Here is a 21,495-nt window from a genome sequence, read left to right as displayed (position 1 = left end):
GGTATTTTCCTTAATGCCCTCATTTCCTAGAGTATTTTTATTTGAGCCACTTGTCTTAAAAAAAATCAAATTAGTTTTTTTTAATATTCACCTCAGGTTTTCTTTTTCAAAATGTGTTTGGGCTTTTTCAACAATATTCTGTACCACTGAATGTAGGCCATCATTACTATGTGCCCAGCAAACCACAGAGGTGTCATCAGCATACATAGTAATACGCTGACTGGTGTCTAATACTTTTGGGAAATCATTCATATAGCAAATAAACAAGAAGGGGCCCAAGATAGAGCCTTGTGGCATACCAAAATTTATATTTATTATCTTTGATCTTCTTTTTTCGATTACCTCTCCATTATCATACACAACTTCTGTGCATTGTCGTCTATCTTTATGGTAAGATTCTATCAAGAGCAACAGATTTCCACTGACACCATTACAAGCAAGTTAACTTAAAAGAGCGCCATGATGGACTCTGTCAAATGCTTTGGAAAGATCTAAGAACACTCCTTCCGTTTTGTAACCCTCATTTATTTTCTCCGTCAGACAGTGTACAAACTGTACTGCTGCAGATATGGTGCTCCAACCACTTCTAAAGCCATGTTGGAAATCTCCTACTGAGTTATTCGTATTATAGTGCTCGATTAAGATTTCTAGCATTATTTTTTCAATTAATTTACCAAACACTGAGGTTAAGGCAACTGGTCGGTAGGTCGGTGGTTGCTTTCTTTCCCCGTTTTTATATAAAGATTTAACTATAGCAAGTTTCAGTTTCTTCAGAAACACATCTTCTTCAAGTACACAATTTATTAAATGGACTAATGGTCTGGCTAACACACCCTTGCATTTTTTTAGTAGAAAAGGAGAAAATTCATCCCATCCAGCTGATCTTTTATTTTTTAGCCTGTCAATTAGCTGTGTTACGTCCTTGATGGTTACTGTAGGTAGCTTACAAGAGTCCCGTTCCTTTTCCATATCATATTTAAACTGCCTCTCCTGTTTCATGCAAGTGTCATTTTCAATAGAATCTATAAAGTAATCATTAAATATATTGCTAACTATATATGGATCAGAAAAATTATCATTATGTATACTTAACTCTATATTACTAATTTTAGTTTTTGAATCAGTGGTCCTCATATCATTAACTACTGTCTAGCATGACTCTGAGACACAATCAGAATGTCTGATCTGTTTGCTAATATGTTCTACTTTCCTTCTCCTTACTTCCTTGCGATACTCATATTTATATTTTTTATAATACTCTTTATATAAATCAAGACTGGTTTCTCTGTGTTGCTTATACATATACTCCATTCCTTCTTTGAGTCTTTTCGTTTTTTCATCCAGTTGTACATGTTTGACTACTGGAGGTTTATTTTTATTTACATTGATCTTCTTCGCTGGGATAGTAATATCTATACATCTAGGAAATTTTTTTACAAATATTTCCCATTTGCTGTCAACTCCTCTTTCTCTATACACTGATTCCCAAGATTCTTGAACCAAAGTTTTATTTAACAAGGTGATGTTGTATTCAGAAAATAATCTTCTATTCTCAATTTTTTTGTTTTGTTTAAGTTTATTAATACAACTAATCACTAATAATTGTCCTAGATGATCAGATATGTGGCCGTTTACAGTCTGTGCCGACACAACATTTTCATAATTGGTCATTACATGATCTATGGAACTGCTGCTTGACTCAATTATTCTAATGGGCACATGACCAAGTAGATCTTTAATATAATAGGATCATATGCAGTCTTGTAAACTTTTGAATTCTTGGCTGTCGCTTAGTGTGTTTATATTAAAGTCTCCTAACATTATAATATTTACTGTATTGCCACCCTTGCTTAGCTTCCCCAATACACTATCCAGTGCTTCCAGAAAAACCTCAAGATTACCAGAAGGGGCTCGATATATACCTACCACAATAAGTGGGACGTATACAATCATTAACTTAATTATCATCACTTCGAAATCTTTCTCAATACAATAATCATTAACCCATGATACTTTTTCTTCAGAACTTATTAGGTTACATTTCCTTACATAAGTAGCAACTCCCCCTCCTTTATGTTCTGTTCTACAGAAAAACGATGTAAGATTATACTCCTGTAACTTATAATATTGAATATATTAAAAACAAAGATTCCAAGACTTACCAAGCGGGAAAGCGCCGGCAGACAGGCACATGAACAAAACACACAAACACACACACAGAATTACGAGCTTTCGCAACTGGCAGTTGCTTCGTCAGGAAAGAGGGAAGGAGAGGGAAAAATGAAAGGATGTGGGTTTTAAGGGAGAGGGTAAGGAGTTATTCCAATCCCGGGAGTGGAAAGACTTCCCTTAGGGGAAAAAAAGGACAGGTGTACACACACACACACACACACACACACACACACACACACACACACACACACACACACACACACTCACACACACACACACATCCATCCGCACATACACAGACACAAGCAGACATATTTCATAATATGTCTGCTTGTGTCTGTGTATGTGCGGATGGATATGTGTATGTGCGGATGGATGTGTGTGTGTGTGTGTGTGTGCGAGTGTACACCTGTCCTTTTTTTCCCCTAAGGGAAGTCTTTCCGCTCCCGGGATTGGAATGACTCCTTGCCCTCTCCCTTAAAACCCACATCCTTTCATTTTTCCCTCTCCTTCCCTCTTTCCTGACGAAGCAACTGCCAGTTGCGAAAGCTCGTATTTCTGTGTGTGTGTTTGTGTGTTTTGTTCATGTGCCTGTCTGCCGGCGCTTTCCCGCTTGGTAAGTCTTGGAATCTTTGTTTTTAATATATTTTTCCCATGTGGAAGTTTCTTTCTATTTTATTATAATATTGAATATTATGGTTAGTTTTTAATGCTATGTAACCATGATTAAATGTGGAGCTAGATCTGTAACTAAGGCCTCAAATACATCGATTTTGTTACACAAGCCCTCAACATTATAACGTAAAAATGATACATTAGTACAATCATGAGAGGATATATCCTTGTCAAAGTTAATATTATCACACCAATTGAAAGTTTATAAATTTTAATCTCTTGAATATCCAAGCACAGAGAACACTTCAAGCTTGTTTAATATTTATTGGGTGCTAAAATAATTGTGTTGTGGTTTTAAAGGCAAAAATGTCATTATGGACACTTTGGAAGTACTGCAGTAGGGGCTGCGGGGGTATTTTGTACACAATATCTTCTATAGTAAACTGCGGTTTTTCTCTATTCTACCAAAGAAGCTCATCATTTACCAAATCAGCTAATATCCCATACAAGCTGTTCAGAGTCTGAACAGTAAATTATCTAGTCACATTCAGTAGATGCAGTATGCCATATATAATTTTCACCTAGTCATACATATTTACCTCACAGCAAGGATGCCTAATTGTTTCCATTTTCGAGTCCAGTCTTGGAAACAGATGAGCTCCCTCCCCCCCTCCCATTTCTGCTAGCCTACTGGTCCCTTATCACCTTCGTAAGAGCCAAGCATTTTTCAAAAGATTTAGAAAACCGAAATCCATCTAATTTTTTCTATGATTGGTTCCCAGTGTGAGGTCACTATACATGAAAGACACTGGTTGTTCCCAAAAATAGGAAGAATTGAAGGAGGAGCGGGGAGGGGGGAAGCATGGACGAAATGACATATTTTTTCTTCCACTTACCAGGAACAGTTCAACTCAACTCTGTCAATTGAATTAATTCAGTCACAAAGTCCTCAGAAAATGACAGTGATTCATTTTGGTTTTGGGACTTACTAGGATTTAGAGGAATAACTATTTTCCAACACCAGTATTAGTACTACATATAAACCATTCATCTTCAATCAACAATGCAACAGCTGATCATCAGTTTTTCTTGGGAAGTAATATTTGACAATTAAGTTCAGTATTTTGCTTCTCATTGTGCAGTTCCCTACTTTCATTCTCTTGTAACCAAGTAGTATTTGAGAAATAGTATTTAACTTTTCATCATTGAAAGTCTTAATCTGCAACCAAGTGTATCTGAATTTGAGAGAGGTCTTGTAATATGAAAGTGTAGGTGGCAAGGCAAGATAAAGACATGGACAGCAAAGTAACAGAATATGAAAATCATGTCAAGGAAGGCTTTCTTAAGAGCAGGCAGTGGTTTTTGCATGTGAAATACAGGGTATAATGGAGATGGATTTTATTTATGGATAAAAAGAGTAGAGGAAGAGGAGGAGGAGGAGGAGGAGACAAAAGGCAGATCACTCAGTGTGGGGATGGATCATGATTCACATGCCTCTGAACCTAAATAAAGTGGGAAACAAAGATAAGTAAGAATCTGATTGGGTAGCGATTGTGAGCAAGAAATGGGATGCCAACAAGGCAAGAGAGAATAATGACTGAGACCAGGGGCACTGCTCGAATGAAGGGTGAGTTAGAGGGACAGTCTCCATCTGCACAATACAGAAGCTGCCGGATAGAGAGGACACATGTGTAATCATTTGCACAATACCCATTTCTAACATTCAGGTTGTAATGAGCAGGATGAACAGCCACTGTGTGATCAAAACCACTTTCACTATACCCATTTGGATAATGAATAGTTAGCTGGTTGTCATGTTCACAAAGAAAGACACGGAAGTATGTACTGCCTGGATACTTGCGGAGCAGTATGTTTTTGGAAGTGAAAGAATTGACAAGATTGCTGAAAATCTTATTCATGAAGTTAGTAACAGAAAAGATCTGTTTTTTTGGACAGGTCAAGGCATCAAGGAAATGAACAGTTGCCATGTAGGAATGGTAGCTGTTGAAATTAAGTTACTCACACATGTGCATGAGCTTAATGAACACAAAAGTGCCAAAGTGGCCATCAGATAAGGGTGTAAAAACTTCAGAAAACTCTCTATTGTATTTGTGACAACATCTATCAAATTTATTATCATTTAAGAGAATGATTAAAATTATATCATAAAATTAAGAATTTCAACCATATAATAAGACCACACAGCAAAGATATTACCAATTAACTTGAAGCAGATCAAAGGCTGGAAATTCTTGAAAATACTAGAAAGTTCACTCTAGGCAGTCCATGCAACTGAACACATAAAGAGACATCTAAGGTTCTCAGGGCTGCTCTCAATATGTGTTTGTAAGTGTAACTTACTGCAGCAAAAAAAACTGTTTTATATTATGAAGTTCATCTAGATATTAAAACAGTCTAGGACTCATGTTCCAAGCAGTTTCTGAGAAGGAACAACAAAAGGGAACACTGGTGACGGGATATAATGTTTGAACAATCATTATGTCTGCATATTTGGTTCTAAATAATTTTGTGCCATTGTTACCACAAGCAATACATGTCTTCCAGTTAAAAGATATCCATGAGAAATTCCACTGGAGAGATATACTGCTTTGGAGCTTTGTAATGCACTATTGTCACTACTAATTTTTATTAGACTCCATTTGAGGCTTCTGACAACAGTTTAGACAAAGTCATTGCTATGTGAAAATTTATGCCTTGTTGTTATTTGCATGAAAGACAATCAGTTCCCAAACTACGTCAATACCCATTTCTATCATTCAGGTTGTAATGAGCAGGATGAACAGCCACTGGGTGATCACAATCACCTTCGCTATAGCCATATGCCACTTGTAATTTCCTTCTTGTTCTGTGATGTAAAACATAAATATCTCATAACTTCAAACTCAAGTAAGGAATGCAAATCTATAATTATTGGTAAATGATGGTACTGTTCAGATACAAGTGAATGCTAAATGCCAAAAAATTTGAATAAATTCAATGTCAAAGCTGTTTTGGAGATATTGATTGGATGAGTGTCTCCGTAAATTCAATATTTCCATCTTGCACTGTAGGCACTTCAAGATCAGTTCTTCAGTATCAGTCTAAATTCTGAGTCTCCATACTGACAATATAATCATCCATCTAAATTTTGGAATTCCTTGGTGTCCTTCATGGATTTCTGATATAATATTCTTTTCCAGTGACCCAACCAAAATATGAATCACTGATTTCATGAAAAAAACATGCGGTATTAAAATTGTGCTAGTTACTTCCCATGATCTTACAAATTCCTGCCTAACTCCTTTTTTTCTGGTCAACCTTCGGTTTAGTGATTTTGAAAACACCCTGTAAGCTTTCTACTGGTGAATTGTTACAACAATTTAATTAATTACTTGCATCTACACATTTAATTAGTAGAGGAGCCAACACCCATTAGTTGTATTCATTTTTTAATAGCCATCATCATGTGTCCTAACCAATATGACTATGGTTAAGGTCATTATTATTGGTATGAACTACTGCAATACAAAGTCCCATATACAGGATATGAATGCAGGGGAGCAATTTAGGAACTGTGCACCACTGATGAAGACAAGGTCCTGGTGGAGGAGGTTTGCTGTTGTTTTCCTCCAATGATACAAAATATATGTCTTTGTCGTGTGCATGACTGTGCTGAGGGTTATGTACAACGCAGTGTTGGGTTTGTGTTGTTATGGATGAAGGGAAGGAATAGGGTGAAACATGGTGCCAGCACACGGCCTACTGATTGCTATTAGCTCCAAGGATATCGTCAACCTCACCGTCTCTTCCATTTCATGAGCCACTGTGGACAGGTTTGGAAATGAATCTAGGATATTGGCACAAAGACCAGTGAGTCACGCACCACTACATTACATTATGTCAGCAACCTTGGCTATGCAGGTGGGAAACTATTGAATAATTACAGTTCCAGTCATGTTCCTTAACATTTCTGGAATTTATTCTGAAAGTAGCTGTTAGCTTCAGTTGTGTTGCATATCAGTAGTTTTGTTATAGTGAGTGATGGTGAATAAGTAAACTATCATATGTGCAATAACATTAGCTGCCCTCATGTGTCTGCCTGTTCAGGTGAGTATAGCCCATAAAGTGCACCCTGCTCTCCCCACTCCAAACCAGTCCCAATGCACTTTGTGTTGGCATGAGCAGCATTATTGCTGGGCAGTGTGTACAGATGGGCATGAAAAGAAGTGTGCATGTATGCAATGTGCTATTGACATAGGTATACATTATATGATGTGCTTATTATGCAACAATACTTCTACACTTGACATTGTAATTCTGCCAGAAACAGCAAAGGACTTTGAAGAGCAGTTGCACGGAATGGACAGTGTCTTGAAAGGAGGGTATAAGATGGACATCAACAAAAGCAAAACGAGGATAATGGAATGGCCCTCATGTGTCTGCCTTTCAAGTGAGTATAGCCCATAAAGTGCACCTTGCTCTCCCCACTCCAAACCTGTCCCAATGCACATTGTGTTGGCATGAGCAGCATTATTGCTGGGCAGTGTGTACAGATGGGCATGAACAGAAGTGTGCATGTATGCATTATGCTATTGACATAGGTATACATTATATGATGTGCTTATTATGCAACAATACTTCTACACTTGACATTGTAAATCTGCCAGAAACAGCAAAGGACTTTGAAGAGCAGTTGAACGGAATGGACAGTGTCTTGAAAGGAGGGTATAAGATGGACATCAACAAAAGAAAAACGAGGACAATGGAATGTAGCCGAATTAAGTCAGGTGACGCTGGGGGAATTAGATTAGGAAATGAGACACTTAAAGTAGTAAAGGAGTTTTGCTATTTGGGGAGCAAAATATCTGATGATGGTCAAAGTAGAGAGGATATAAAATGTATACTGGCAATGGCAAGGAAAGTGTTTCTGAAGAAGAGAAATTTCTTAACATCGAGTATAGATTTAAACGTCAGGAAGTCGTTTCTGAAAGTATTTGTATGGAGTGTAGCCATGTATGGAAGTGAAACATGGACAATAAATAGTTTGGACAAGAAGAGAATAGAAGCTTTCAAAATGTGATGCTACAGAAGAATGCTGAAGATTAGATGGGTAGATCATGTAACTAATGAGGAGGTATTAAATAGGATTGGGGTGAAGAGAAGTTTGTGGCACAACTTGACTAGAAGAAGGGATCGGTTGGCAGGACATGTCCTGAGGCATCAAGGGATCACAAATTTAGCATTGGAGGGCAGCGTGGAAGGTAAAAATTGTAGAGGAAGAGCAAGAGATGAATACACTAAGCAGATTCAGAAGGATGTAGGTTGCAATAGGTTCTGGGAGATGAAGGCGCTTGCACAGGATAGATTAGCATGGAGAGCTGCATCAAACCAGTCTCAGGACTGAAGACCACAACAACAACAACAACAACAACAACTTCTACACTATGTGAAGTATGGATTAAAACATTGAATACTGTATAAGCATTCGATTCATAAGTTTGAAATGTATCAATTAGCACATATCAATAAAACCATTTTCACAAATATGGTAAAGATCAAAAGTCAAAGAGTAGAGCTTTTTCAAAGAGTAAATATTTTCCCCTAATTTATGTAATATTCTTCAAATCAATTAGTATCTTGTACTACACACTTTCTGAAGTAGCTGATGTTCTTCCTCAGAATTCGAGCTATCTCCACATAAAATTTCATCATAATAGGTTCATGGATTGGTTATGAAAATGTAACAGACAGAGTTACTTTCACATTTATAATATTAATATGGATAAAACTTTCAATTACAATATCTTTTCTTTTTTTTCTCTAATCCAGTTTTAATGAAATCAGTGTGTGATGAAACAAGCTGGGATATTTTTACTTCCCCTCTTGTTTTGCCATTTGCCTACTTAAATTGGTTTTTTCATTTTTGAACTAATACCATTAACATACGTGAATCTAATCTTGATTTTCATAAAAGAGAAAGGTTGTCCCTCAGTTTTAAAGAATATATCAGGTCTAGTTTTATGTATGTAACAAATTTTCTAATTTATTTCGACTATTCAAAGCTAGTATCAATTGTTATAGGTTGATATCAGTAATTGTTTAGTAACTTAAATTCTATTGTTTATGTATAAACAAATACAAATTGTAAACATTTGGAAGAAGAAATACTAGTAATCTTAAAGTATCTATTTGGCTCTCTTCGAAAACATGTTAGCAAAGCCAGCTCTTAATTAATTCCAAAGTAATTAACAGTTTTGTCAAAAGTATTGTTTGCGTAATGAGATTTGTTAATTTAATGATTTAAAGAAATAATTCAGCTTAACCTTTGCTGTAGAAGGAACTGTTAAAAAGAACCAATTTTTCAATGTATCCAGTTAATTTAATGGGTTAAGTTTTAAATGTAATTTCTGTAAATTTAAGTTCGAACAATGCATATGAGGTGGAATCCAAAATTATAGGGACTGGTGCTGCCGTCTGGAAAGTAGGAGTAGTAGATCTTTGCACCACTAGGTGGTGGCAAGAGCTGTATATCTGATGAGTCAGTGTGCGGAGTGGTATTCTGTTGGGAGGAGGTTTTGCGTGTCCACAGTAATTTCTGTAATACTCTGTGTTTGGTATGTGGTGATTTTATAACAGATTCGCGAAAACAACAGCACGTGTGTATCAAATACAATGCGAATCTTGGGAAAAGTGCTACAGAGACCCTTGCAATGATTCAACAAGTGTTTGGGAGACAGAGCATGAGCCTTACTCGTGTTTTTGAGTGGCATGCTTGGTTCAGGGCTGGCCGTACATACGTTGAAGATGATACTCACACTGGAAGGCCCGTTGGCCACACAATACCAGATACTTTCTTCGAGACTAAGGGAATTGTGCACGTAGAATTTGTCGCACCCAACCAAACAGTGAATTCCATGTACTACTGTGATGTTCTGCGATGGCTCCGTGAAAACGTGTGGCAATGACGGCCCAAACTTTGGTGTCAAGGGAACTGGCTGCTGCATCACAACAAAATGCCCTGTCACATGTACATGCTCGCCAGGACCTTTTTGGCAATAAACAACATGGCGGTTGTACCACACCCACCGTACTCATCAGATTTGGCACCTTGCAACTTCACATTATTCCCAAAACTGAAACTCAAGTTGAAAGGCCAAGGCCAAGTTTCAGATGAGGGACCTGTGTTGGTTAGAATGACAACAATGCATCAAGTTAACAGTGTAATAAGTGTTACAGTGTTAGACAGTGTGTTAAAACAATGACACCATCTGCTCCATACATACCTTTCTATTCTTCAAGAACTGTGAACTTTTTGGTTAGGTTTTTACTGCGCGTAGATGTTCAACAAGAAACTATTGTAGCAGTATGTGGATGTTCACCTGCAACCTATTAATGACACTTATCCAAAGTTAAGCAATAGTGCAGTGGCCATATGTAACTCTGTATATTGGGAAGTTGTCAACAGTGAAAGTAAACTACTGTGAAATGCAGCTGTGCACCTGTTGGTACATTATTTACAGTAGTCGGTGTCCCAACTACAAACCCCTTTTTTCAGCCAGTGTAGCAATGCAGTATATCTACACTGAAAACAAGCAATGAAGAAACAAATTAGGCGAACCACAACAAGTGCTTGCTATGTTCAAGTTCCCCGTGAAAACCGCATGAAAGAGAGTAGCATGTTCAAACAGACACACAAACGGATAGATCAGTTTATTTAAAACTTTCAATCATATCAAGATTTGATATTGATTAAATAAAGCCTGTATGGTGTAACCTGTGAAAAATCCCTGAAAATACAACTGGCAACTTTGAAGATTAGCATGTTCAAACAGAGAAGCACACAGATACAACAGTTTTAGATAAAACTTTAAATCACAATACTTTCTTTTACCATGCTTTGCTTTTATGAACTGAAGCCTATACAGTTCCCCAAGGTACGCTGAAGTTATACACTAAATCACCATCAAAATTAATGTAGTCATTTTGGAGAAGCATGTAGCAGTTTTGGAGAAGCATGTTCCAACAGATGGAGATATAGACATGACAGTTTTACAGATTTTTTATTAGTGTAGATATGAGACACTATGATTTTCAGCTCTTAGTCTCACACTTTTGAAATTATAATTCTATTTTTCATATTCTTAAGCATGTAGCAGTTGTGGAGAAGCATGTTCCAACAGATGGAGATATAGACATGACAGTTTTACAGATTTTTTATTAGTGTAGATATGAGACACTATGATTTTCAGCTCTTAGTCTCACACTTTTGAAATTATAATTCTATTTTTCATATTCTTAAGTCCATTACCAGTGATTTTTCTCCCACCATATTACATCAACTTCAGAACCTTTTACACCATCACGTGTATCACACCAAGAGTAATGAGCTGACCTGTTGAACTTTGGGCTTTAACTCAATTTTAATATTTCGCTAAAGCTGTGGAACTGTGCGATACAGCAAGGTCATTTCACTATATGATGAAAATGAACGTCCAGGTAGTTGCCAATCTCAATACTATTTGTTCTCATAATTTTATGATGCACAGAAAAATTTGTAATTTTTCAGTTACTTTGTAACTTGGACAACTGCTGAATTTTTTTCTGCTTTCTGATTTCCACTACCACTACATAGAATACATTCAAGAATAAATAGTAAAGAAAGATCAGATAAATGTAGAAAGGTTTCCACAGGGTGTAATAACAACTGCTCATTGTGACTCCTTGCATCATTTTCTATAATTTTTGAGAAGGTACTGTAATACTTTTACAGAAAATGTAACAAAATACTTAAATGATAAAATATCACCATTTGGAACATTCTGTGGCTTACAGAAGGCATTTGAATGTGTCAATCATAATATATGTATTATGAACTGAATATCAGAACAGCTGCTTTGATTTTGTCTTTTCTGGTTATCTGGATTCGAATTCACTGAAGGTTTTCTTTTGCTGAAAATTGATAATTTGCATTAATTTAAGCTTTGTTTTGACATTGTTCATGTTAGCCCTCACCAATATGCAGAATGAAGGAAAGATGTTGGGTTAAAAGCTTATGTACCATCACAATTTGTACATTTTACAAACTTCAGGCACATGGTAGGAATAAAATTGCTATTGTTATTATGGAGTAATTAACAGTTAAAGTTCCAATATTTCTAGTCATCAAAAGACAGCTGTTTTTATATTTTTCAAACTGAAAAAAAAATTGTATCCACTATAGAAATATGACATGATAATTTTTGAGTCAGAATTAAGCACACTAATATTTTAATTGGAGACGGTTAATGGAATTGTAACTACAACTACATAGAAATGTAATATTTTACTCATACAAACTTTAATTACTTGAATCTCGGCCGTTCATTGAATAAAATTAACCCCTCTGTTTGCCTGAAAATGATAGGATGATTATCCTTTAAGTAAGTAAAATGATATATGCAAATTAATGAAATGTATTCTTGTAATGATAAAACATGTAATTTATAGTCTTAATAGAAACAAAGTCTTTCTTGTCTTTGTAGGAAATTATTCACTTCTATTTCATGTAAATTTCTATGTAATTTGGGAAGATGTATGTATTTTTTTAAATTGTTAAACCTAAAAATTTAATATGTAACAATGGCAGTAATTGTTTAAAATCATATAAATAGAGGTGATTTGTATGCCGCCTTATCTCAGTTGGAGTTCAGTTTGATGGCAGTCATGAGACAGCGTTAAGTCAATTTTACATGTACTTTGCCGCTGAACATCTAGTGTGTGAAATAAAACACATTATGAACAAAAATTCCTGGAGCTTAATTCTACCATTACATAATTCCTGACTGGTGATGCAGTAACATCAAGATGAACCTAAGGCAGCATTAAAAAGTAGCACCCCGGATTACACAAGATACGTATTATTTATTTGGTGGAGGATATCTGTAATATAACGTGGTATTCTGTTTTCTTGTGTTAAGCAATGATACACATCCTTAACTTCACTGCATAGATATCATTTTTCACCACATTATATTACAGAAGGCATTGAAGCAATTCAGAGGTGGCCTGATGGATTTGTTACTCATAGGTTTGAACAACAGGCAAGTGTTATGGAGCTGCTTAGAGAAAAACTCAAATGGTAATCTCTGGAGGGAAGGTGGTGATGTTTTTGAGGACCGCTACTGAGAAAATTTAGACAACTGGCATCTGAAGCTGACTGCTGAATGATTGTGCTGCTGCCAACATATATTTTGCCTAAAGACAACAAAGATGCAAGAAATTATGGCTCATATGGAGGCAATAGACAGTGGTTTTTCCTTCTATCTGCAAGTGGAACAGGAAAGGAAACCACTAGTAGTGATACAGGGTACCCTCTGCCAAGCAGTGTATCATAGCTTTTGAATATGTATGTAGGTGTAGATAGGACAATGAACATAAAATGTCTGGCCTTTTCTGATGATAGAGCCATCATAACAAACCAGAAAAGAAGCCCAAGAAGCTCTAGAGACACTACACCAAATCTGAACCAAACAGGACTGCAAATGCCATATGGAAAAAAGCAGTACATAGACACAAAATCCACAGAAAGACACTCAATGATGATGAAGTATGGAAAGATAATGTAAGTACAAAGATTCAAATACCTGGGAGAGATTATACAGATGGCAGGAATGAACTTGACATTAAATGAAGAAAAGATGACAAAATTACTAAAAAGCATACAGGTTTACACAGAAGCATTACAACAAAATAAGTATTTCCATTAAAGTCAAATAAGGCTCTAAAATGCAGTAGTCTTACCAAAGGACTTGTATGCCTGAGAAACAACTATAATCAATGGAAGAATGAAAATCAAGGAGATTGAAAATAAGAGAGGAAAATACTGAGAAAGATCTATGGGGCATTTCAGAAAGAGAAGATCTGAATAAAGAGACTGACAAAAGAGCTGTAAAAACAGAGATAGATGATTACACACAACATTAGGAAAAGAAGGGCAAAGTTCTACAGAAGTCGACCAGGAAGACTTTTAACACAGTAACAACTAATACAGCGAAAACTAGGTGGTTAAAAGAAACCATGGAAGATCTCAAGAAACTGAACATCTCCACAGAATACATGACAGACAGGGAAAAATACAGAGAAAAAATCAGAAAACAGAAATTTAAGCAAATACCCAACAAGAGCAAAACAGGAAAGAAGTGAACAAAAGAGAGGAAGGAGAAACAGGGTAAACATATTTTTCTGGGAAGAAAAAAGAAGGAAACTGAAATAAATTCCATGATAATTGATTGCGTTTAGTGCTCTCTTAAGTAGGAATTAATTATCACAATAATAATAATTATAATAATAATAATCTGTAACTTTATTTGGATCTGGAGGCAGAATTATCACTGTTTGCAGATGATACAAGAATTGTTGTAAAGCCATGTAAAGAAGCACCTACAGGGAATATATTACAGGACAATTTGTGAAACTTATCTCACCATGTTTTATCCTAGTTTACAAACAGTATAAGAAAAAGGATAGATTGCTGCTCAGCATAAGGATGACACAGTGAGTTGCAAAAAGGCACAATGAAATGACTGTTACAATTTAGCTTTTGGCCAAAGCCTTCCTAGGAAAGAAAAGAAAACAGACACATTCATTCACACAAGCAAGACACACTTCACACACATATGAGTGCCATTTCTGGCTGCTCTGAGTGGAATGTCTTCTGAAGAAAGCTTTGGCTGAAAGCTAACTTGTAACAGTCTTTTCATTGTGCCTGTCTGCAGCTCAATGTGCCATCTTTACAGTTGAATAGCAATCTATCCTCTTCCTTATGTTGTTGATATTAAAGCCTGAGGTTTCTTCTGTTTAGTATAACAACAAGATATACTAAATGAAGAAGAAAGTTTTTAATCCTTCATTGTGGATATTGATGAAAACTTAAATTTGAAAAACCATAGTGTAGACCTTGTAAAACATTAAGGTTTGGCTCCTTTTCACATTAGAATAGCTGCCAACTTTGAGATATTCACAAGTGCAGCATAACAAGGGAAAATGATTTACAATACGTTTTGCAAATTTTCATTCACTGGATAATAGTTTAGAGTAACTCCTCACTTGGGTAAAAAGTATTCATTGCACAAAAGAAAGAAATAATAACTATGAGTAGCACCACACACATACATCTTGCACATATTGCTTTAACCAGCTGTTAATATTAACCACAACTTCACAATACATTTCCTCATTTATAAAACTTGTTATGTATAGTTTCTATGAGTTCGGGAGTAATAAACTAGAAGGAAAACTCACCTGCATTATCCTGTAATAATCTCCCTTTAATTAATCTAACTTTGGCACAGAAAGGAGTGAAATACGCAGCTATAAAACTATTTGACAATTGACCAATTGAAATAAAAGTCTGACAGACAGCATAAATATTTTCGATTGTAGATTAAAGATGTGTTACACACCATAATGTTTATCATGAATATAACACACTGAACAAGTAAATAATGCTACTTGAACAAGAAATTCAGCAACTTCACCGTCATAGTTATTAGACAAGATTTATGTGGCAAGAAGTAGTGTGTACAAAGGTTTATCCATAAGTAATGGCACTTGAGGTATATCATACAAACATGAGGCATCAATGTAATCACAGTAAATACATTCGAAAGCCCATGGTAAACATTACCAAAATCAACCAAAAGATTGCAACTGCATGCAAGGATGACTCCATATGAATTCCTGAAAAAAAAAGGAGTGTGAGTTTGGCTGTTCTAAAAGATGGGTCCTACACTATTCACCAGAGCCAATTCCATGTGACTTCAACCTCATTCCATAACTGAAGAAACCATTCTGTGGGAGGCACTTTGTAACACGGCAGACATCGTCACTGCATTTTGGCGAGACATGGGAATCATTAATGACAGTGGGAATACCAACGGCATTCAAAGCCTTCCCCATCTTTGACAATGCTTCATGGATGCACTACAGGGCTGTTTTGAAGAACTAATTGATTGTTCCACTTGTACTAAAGAAAAATAAATTTACTCAGAGTTTCAATGGAAGTGATTCATTTCATCCTTTGCAGTGGTCTCCTGTACTGGACTGGATCCTATATTATGTTGGCATTCAGATACTCATTGCCTTACCTGGTTCAAAGCACATCATGGGAATCTCATGTTGTCATATTAAAAAAACATATACCATAGTTGCCATGACTTATGAAACGACCCTTGCATGCTTGTAACATTGGCTCTCAGCATTTAAGAGTGAATATCCATATGATGTATTTTTCCTTTGTATCTTGCATAAGAAATTATAGAGAATTTGTGTGGCACTTTCTCTTAGTCTCAGGAAATCTGTGACATACTATAGCTCTTTTTTGACTTTTCTGTATTAACAGAATTTGTGGTCTGAGACTATGAGATAATGCCAAAGAACTAGTAAGCTAAAAGGTTTTCAAGCAACCTCTTCTATGGATAAATTATACTTCTTTATTAAAATTCTGCTGAATACCAATCTAATATTTACCTTTCTCACAATCCGACTTCTGGTGTCAGTACAATTCAAGTCATACTAGATGGCTGCCTCTAGATTCTTGACAGTTATGAATGACTGCCATTGGTTTTCAATGATGATGTAATAAAATGTTACACTAAGGGTCACACTTAGATTTGAAAATGAAAGTTCCAAAACTAGCCACAAAAAGGTAATGTATTTTAATATTATATTATATTACCTTATTGCAGCTAGTTTTGGAGCTCTCACTTTCATTATGTCTTATAATGACATATAATATGCTGCAGGCTGAACCGAATGTAAAACACTTAGATTAACTCTAAAATCTCTCTGCTGTCAATTTTGGGTTTTAGCCAATTTGATTGTGAGCTTTATGGCTTTACAAAAGTGCTTAAGACTCTGGGACTATGTTACATCTGATCTGGTAGCTGATCACTATGATTTTAATTGCTTAGCTGGAACAGTGCCTTTTACTAATGCTTCAAGGTCTTGTAAGATTATCACTATCTTTACTGGATGGAAAAAAAGAAATACATTGTGTACACCCCATACAGAATCAGCTACCTGGGTAGCAGGCTCTGACGTACAATGCACCACTGAGCCATACAGCATACACTATAATTCTGAAACCCAGGGAGCATGTCTGGGAATTTACAGCCTAGCTTCTCACAGAACCAACAATGCCTCTAGGTCAAGCTTCCAGCTTGACTCTGAACCAGGATCCATGATTAGTTCTGGGTACAATGCAGCAGACTGTGAGCGTCCAGAAATTCCATTACTAGGGCTGGTGTTCTCCACTTTCACTTTCACTCACAATTTTCCAATAATGGACATGTAGCCCAGGTAACACAAATAATTCATTCCAATGTGTGTAATAGGAAATTATTCCTGATTTGAGCAGCATGATGATAGTCTGGTGCAAATTTCTGTAATTGCTAAAGGAATATTACAGAATCAGTTCATAAAGGCACTATAATAAACAAGTATGGTCATGAATTGCTGCATAAATTAGAGACAGTCACTCATGAAATCTAGTGTGTTTTGGTGAACATTTCATATCTATAAAAATACAGGCTATTTCAGAAAATAATTTATTATGTCAAGGTCATCACTAATTACTATAAACAATAACATTACTGGTTTCAGAATATTAACTGCAACTTTCTGATGTGGTACTCCAAAAACATTAGTTGCAAGCACAGTGAACGTCATGGAAACTGGTACAAAACTGTCAATAAAAATGCAAAGCTCTTGTCATCACATGGTAAAAGAGACTGAAATTAAAATATTTTTGTGTGCCCTTTGTATATAGCCCTATATAAAAGTGCATATATATTTTAATTACTGGTAATCTTGAAATAATAAATTGTTGTTCGAAGGTTAAAACATCAGCTACACACATTTCTTAGTTTTTGCCAAAAAATTACTGGGAGAATCAAATGACAAAGTAATGTAGAGTAACCAACATACTATGTCAATGGTGGAAGATTTATACTACTAAATGTCATGTTTCAGTGTAAGCAAAAAATTTCTTTACAGAACAAAATCCTTCCACTAAAATGAGAAACCTTCATTTATTGTTGTCTTACCTGCTGGTGCTCCACCCAGCTGCATGGAGAGGGCTTGTGTAAATGTGAGATAGATACGATCTGTAAGAGGTGTAATGACAAGTCTGCCATTTAGCCCCATATATTCATAACCATAGTCAAAGCTCCCTACAAGACAAAAATGTATGTAAAATGTAATTACATGTTATAAATGTTTCTCTCATGCAAAATTAGTTCTATGTACTTAATTCTCTCTCTCTCTCTCTCTCTCTCTCTCTTTCCCCCCCTCCCTCCACTGCCACTCCCCCACACCCACAAAACAACAATAACAATAACAAATTACAGAAACATTTAAAATCAAATGTTGAATAATTAATAACAACATATGGACAGAAACATCAAAATTATCTAGTTAACTGCACAAAGTACTGAAAGAACTGATACAGATCAGTTGTCATACAGGACATAAAACAGAAAACAGGATAGCAGTTTTCAGAGATTTTGAACAGTTCATTAATAATGGGAAGAGGAAACTGAAAATAGGAATATGTATAAAAAATTGAAGATTGTAAAGTTATTTGAATTATCACAGTATCTATTCAAATCATATAAAAGTATATTTATGCCAAGTTTAGGTTACAGTGCATCCTCAGTTCTGATAACACAGCAATAGCTTCAACATTATGATGTTTATGTTGACTGAATTTGGAATCCTGCACCACTTTTTATTCTGGACCTTCTAATTCATTTTATCAGGTATATACACTTAGCATATATCATTTTAGATTCACTAGTATATAAGTGTTAAGTGCACAAATCAGTTACATGATGCAGAATATAAGGTCACTGCTGCATACAAAATAGAGTTTGCGCATAAAAAAAAAATTATATAAATATTGGCCAGTTGCTGTATATCTTAAAAGTAATTTAATCCATAGCCTGCAAACTTAATCACCATTACTGTGGTTGAACTAACAAGGAAAAATATGCAGTTAAATTTCTATTTAAAAGATGTAAAATGCACGCATGAAGTTCTATGTAACAGTGATTGGAATTTAAATTTATTTATTTATTTATTTGTCCACATAAATCTCTTTTTAAGTACATATATTGTACACAGGATATTGGACATAAAACCTTTTTAGCTATTGGATAATGTGGCGTTACAACGATTGACATGTATGTCACTGTTTGGCCTGGTACTGTAATCATGGACACTTTTGTTTGAGGAAAAAGGTTTTCTTTTGTCAGTATGCTTTTTTGACATGTGTGACTACTTCCAGTATATAAATGCAGGGAAGGGGTAGGATCTTTAGATCTTTAAAGAAAGGTTTGCATGATTTTCTGCTACTCACTTGTTCCATTATAATTGCCGTTTGTTTCCTGAAAACTGTTATGGCCTGATGTACATTTCCGCAGAAAATGATACCATACTTCAGTATTGAATGTACACGAGCAAAGTATACAGCCCTAACTGTTTCTGCACTAGCACTGTTGCAGGGAATTCTTACCACATAGCTCATTTTTGCTAGAGTTGAATTTAGGGCTCTGATATGAGTGTTCCATTTAAGATTTTCCTGGATATGAATCCCAAGAAATTTAGTTTCATTGACAGAACTAATGTTTTGGTTATCTATACATATTACAGGTTGTGCCGGATTTTTATTTTGATCATTATGGAAATTCATGAGTATCGTTTTTTGGGGATTAACTATTAGCCTGTTTCTGGTAAACCATTCAGACACTCCTTTTGTAATATCTTCTACAGATGCAGTAAGATTTTCTTCATTATTCTGAAATGTGTACCTGGAGTTCATTTCCTTCTGTGTACTTTATTTCAGTTACCTGAGAACAATATTCCAAATGTGATTTGATCCACTGATTTGGCACACCTCTTACACCATACCATTCGAGCTTCCTCAGGAGTATACAATGATCAATCACATCAAAAGCTTTTGTTAGGTCCAAGAATAAACCTGAGATATTTCTGTGGTAGTCCACTGCATTTAAGACATGATTTATCAGATTGAAAGTGGCAGTTTCAATTGATCTCCATGGTCTGAAGCCATGTTGACATCTAGAAATAATATTATTCATGTTGAAGAATGTAATTACTTTTGAAAGAAACACTTCTTCAATAATTTTTGCAAACCCTGACAATAGAGACACAGGGCTATAGTTACCCATACATTGATGATCACCTTTTTTATACTAGAGGACTAATAATTACTTTTGAACAATTTATGGAGCAAAAGCAAGAAATGTGTTTCTGCAGGTATCATATATATAAAGAGGTACTGAATTACTCTGTGTGGAAAACAAACAATGCAATGAGCATAATTAATTATTCTTGATATGTGAGGCAGAAAGTGAAAGGCGACCTCTTGACAGAGAAGAAAAGTTTTCAGTACAAGTAAAAACATTTGGTAGTCTCTGAAACACCAATTTTAGTTATTTTTGTGTATTATAATAATTTACTTTATTCGATGCACATGCTCATATTGGTTTGAAAGTTGTCCAGATTCAACAGTAATGAACAACAGGGTAAAAAAACTAATGTCTGCCTTCCGAAAATGGACCTCTTGTTGTTATGGGGAAATAACTTGACTTGAAAAAAGGGCCTTTTTCAAAATCTTGCAGTTGTGTATGCAATGTTCCACAAAATAGTGTTTCCTAAATTTTAGAGGCATTTTAAGGAGCTTGGAGTGACTTTACATAAGAGAAGAATATTTTATGAGTGCAATAAAGCCAAACAAGACGAGCGTTTCCTTTTTATATGAGAGTTGTAAATACCTACAGATGTTTCAATTGGAGTTGGCCATAACTCAGAAAAAAATAACAATATTCTACCAGAAAAAGGCACACAGGGTTCACTAATTTCTCTCAATTTGAGGCCACTACATAATAATAAGATTAAAACTAAATGGTATGTTATGAAGCAGGAGACAGGACAGCCAGTCAGTATACAAGGTAATATAACAAAATGACAAAGTCATGACTGATATTTTTATTTTTGGTCCAGGAATCATTTTTAGCACATTGTACACTTAGTATAGGAGACAAGGGTAAACATAATTTACGATTACAGTAGTTGTTGTGACTACACGGTCATCACATGTATAATAATTAAATTGATATTATTAAGTGAAATTACATGATAAACTCAAAGTTAATTGCTGTGTGACATGACATAATATGTAATTAACAATATTTGGTAAATAAAGTTTACTTATATGATGCTCAAGAAATTCAGAGACAAAGTAGGAGCAGTGGTTACGTAAGAACTGTTCCTAATTTAAATGTATTTAATGGTGAGTGCATTTCAAGTAAGAAGAAATATGATTCTGTAAGGTAACTTCAATATGATACCCTCCTCTTTGCATAAGTTTGCACTTACCATGTTTATGTATAGGTTCAGGTTCTGGCTAGTTTCACATCTGTGAATATTATAGACTTATCTGAAGATGTTTATGTTACCCATTTTCTGAATTTCAAACATGGTTCTATAGGAATCTCTGCATTAATTTTCGTTTATCACCCTGATAATCTTTTTCTGTATTTAAATCAGTATTTTTTTCCCAAATTGTGGAATTCCCACCAAAAATTATTTCATACATCAGCAGTGACTGTGTACTGCCCTGGTTCATTGTCACCACTAATGAGCAGC

General features: G+C 35.4%; 1 protein-coding gene across 1 annotated transcript in view; it reads right to left on the bottom strand.

The window, feature by feature from the left end:
- The window catches only part of LOC126273341 (dynein axonemal heavy chain 10), a 1,458,287-nt gene that overhangs the window by 611,843 nt on the left and 824,949 nt on the right, over positions 1–21,495 (bottom strand). The window contains exon 110 of the mRNA XM_049976887.1: positions 17,871–17,996. Coding sequence (XP_049832844.1) covers positions 17,871–17,996 — 126 coding nt within the window. The remainder of the gene's footprint in view (positions 1–17,870; positions 17,997–21,495) is intronic.

The sequence above is a fragment of the Schistocerca gregaria genome, chromosome 5, assembly GCF_023897955.1.
Source record: "Schistocerca gregaria isolate iqSchGreg1 chromosome 5, iqSchGreg1.2, whole genome shotgun sequence".
NCBI classification, from domain to species: domain Eukaryota; kingdom Metazoa; phylum Arthropoda; class Insecta; order Orthoptera; family Acrididae; genus Schistocerca; species Schistocerca gregaria.
The sequence above is the reverse complement of the archived record's forward strand: the minus strand, read 5'-3'. Positions and strand labels throughout refer to the sequence as shown.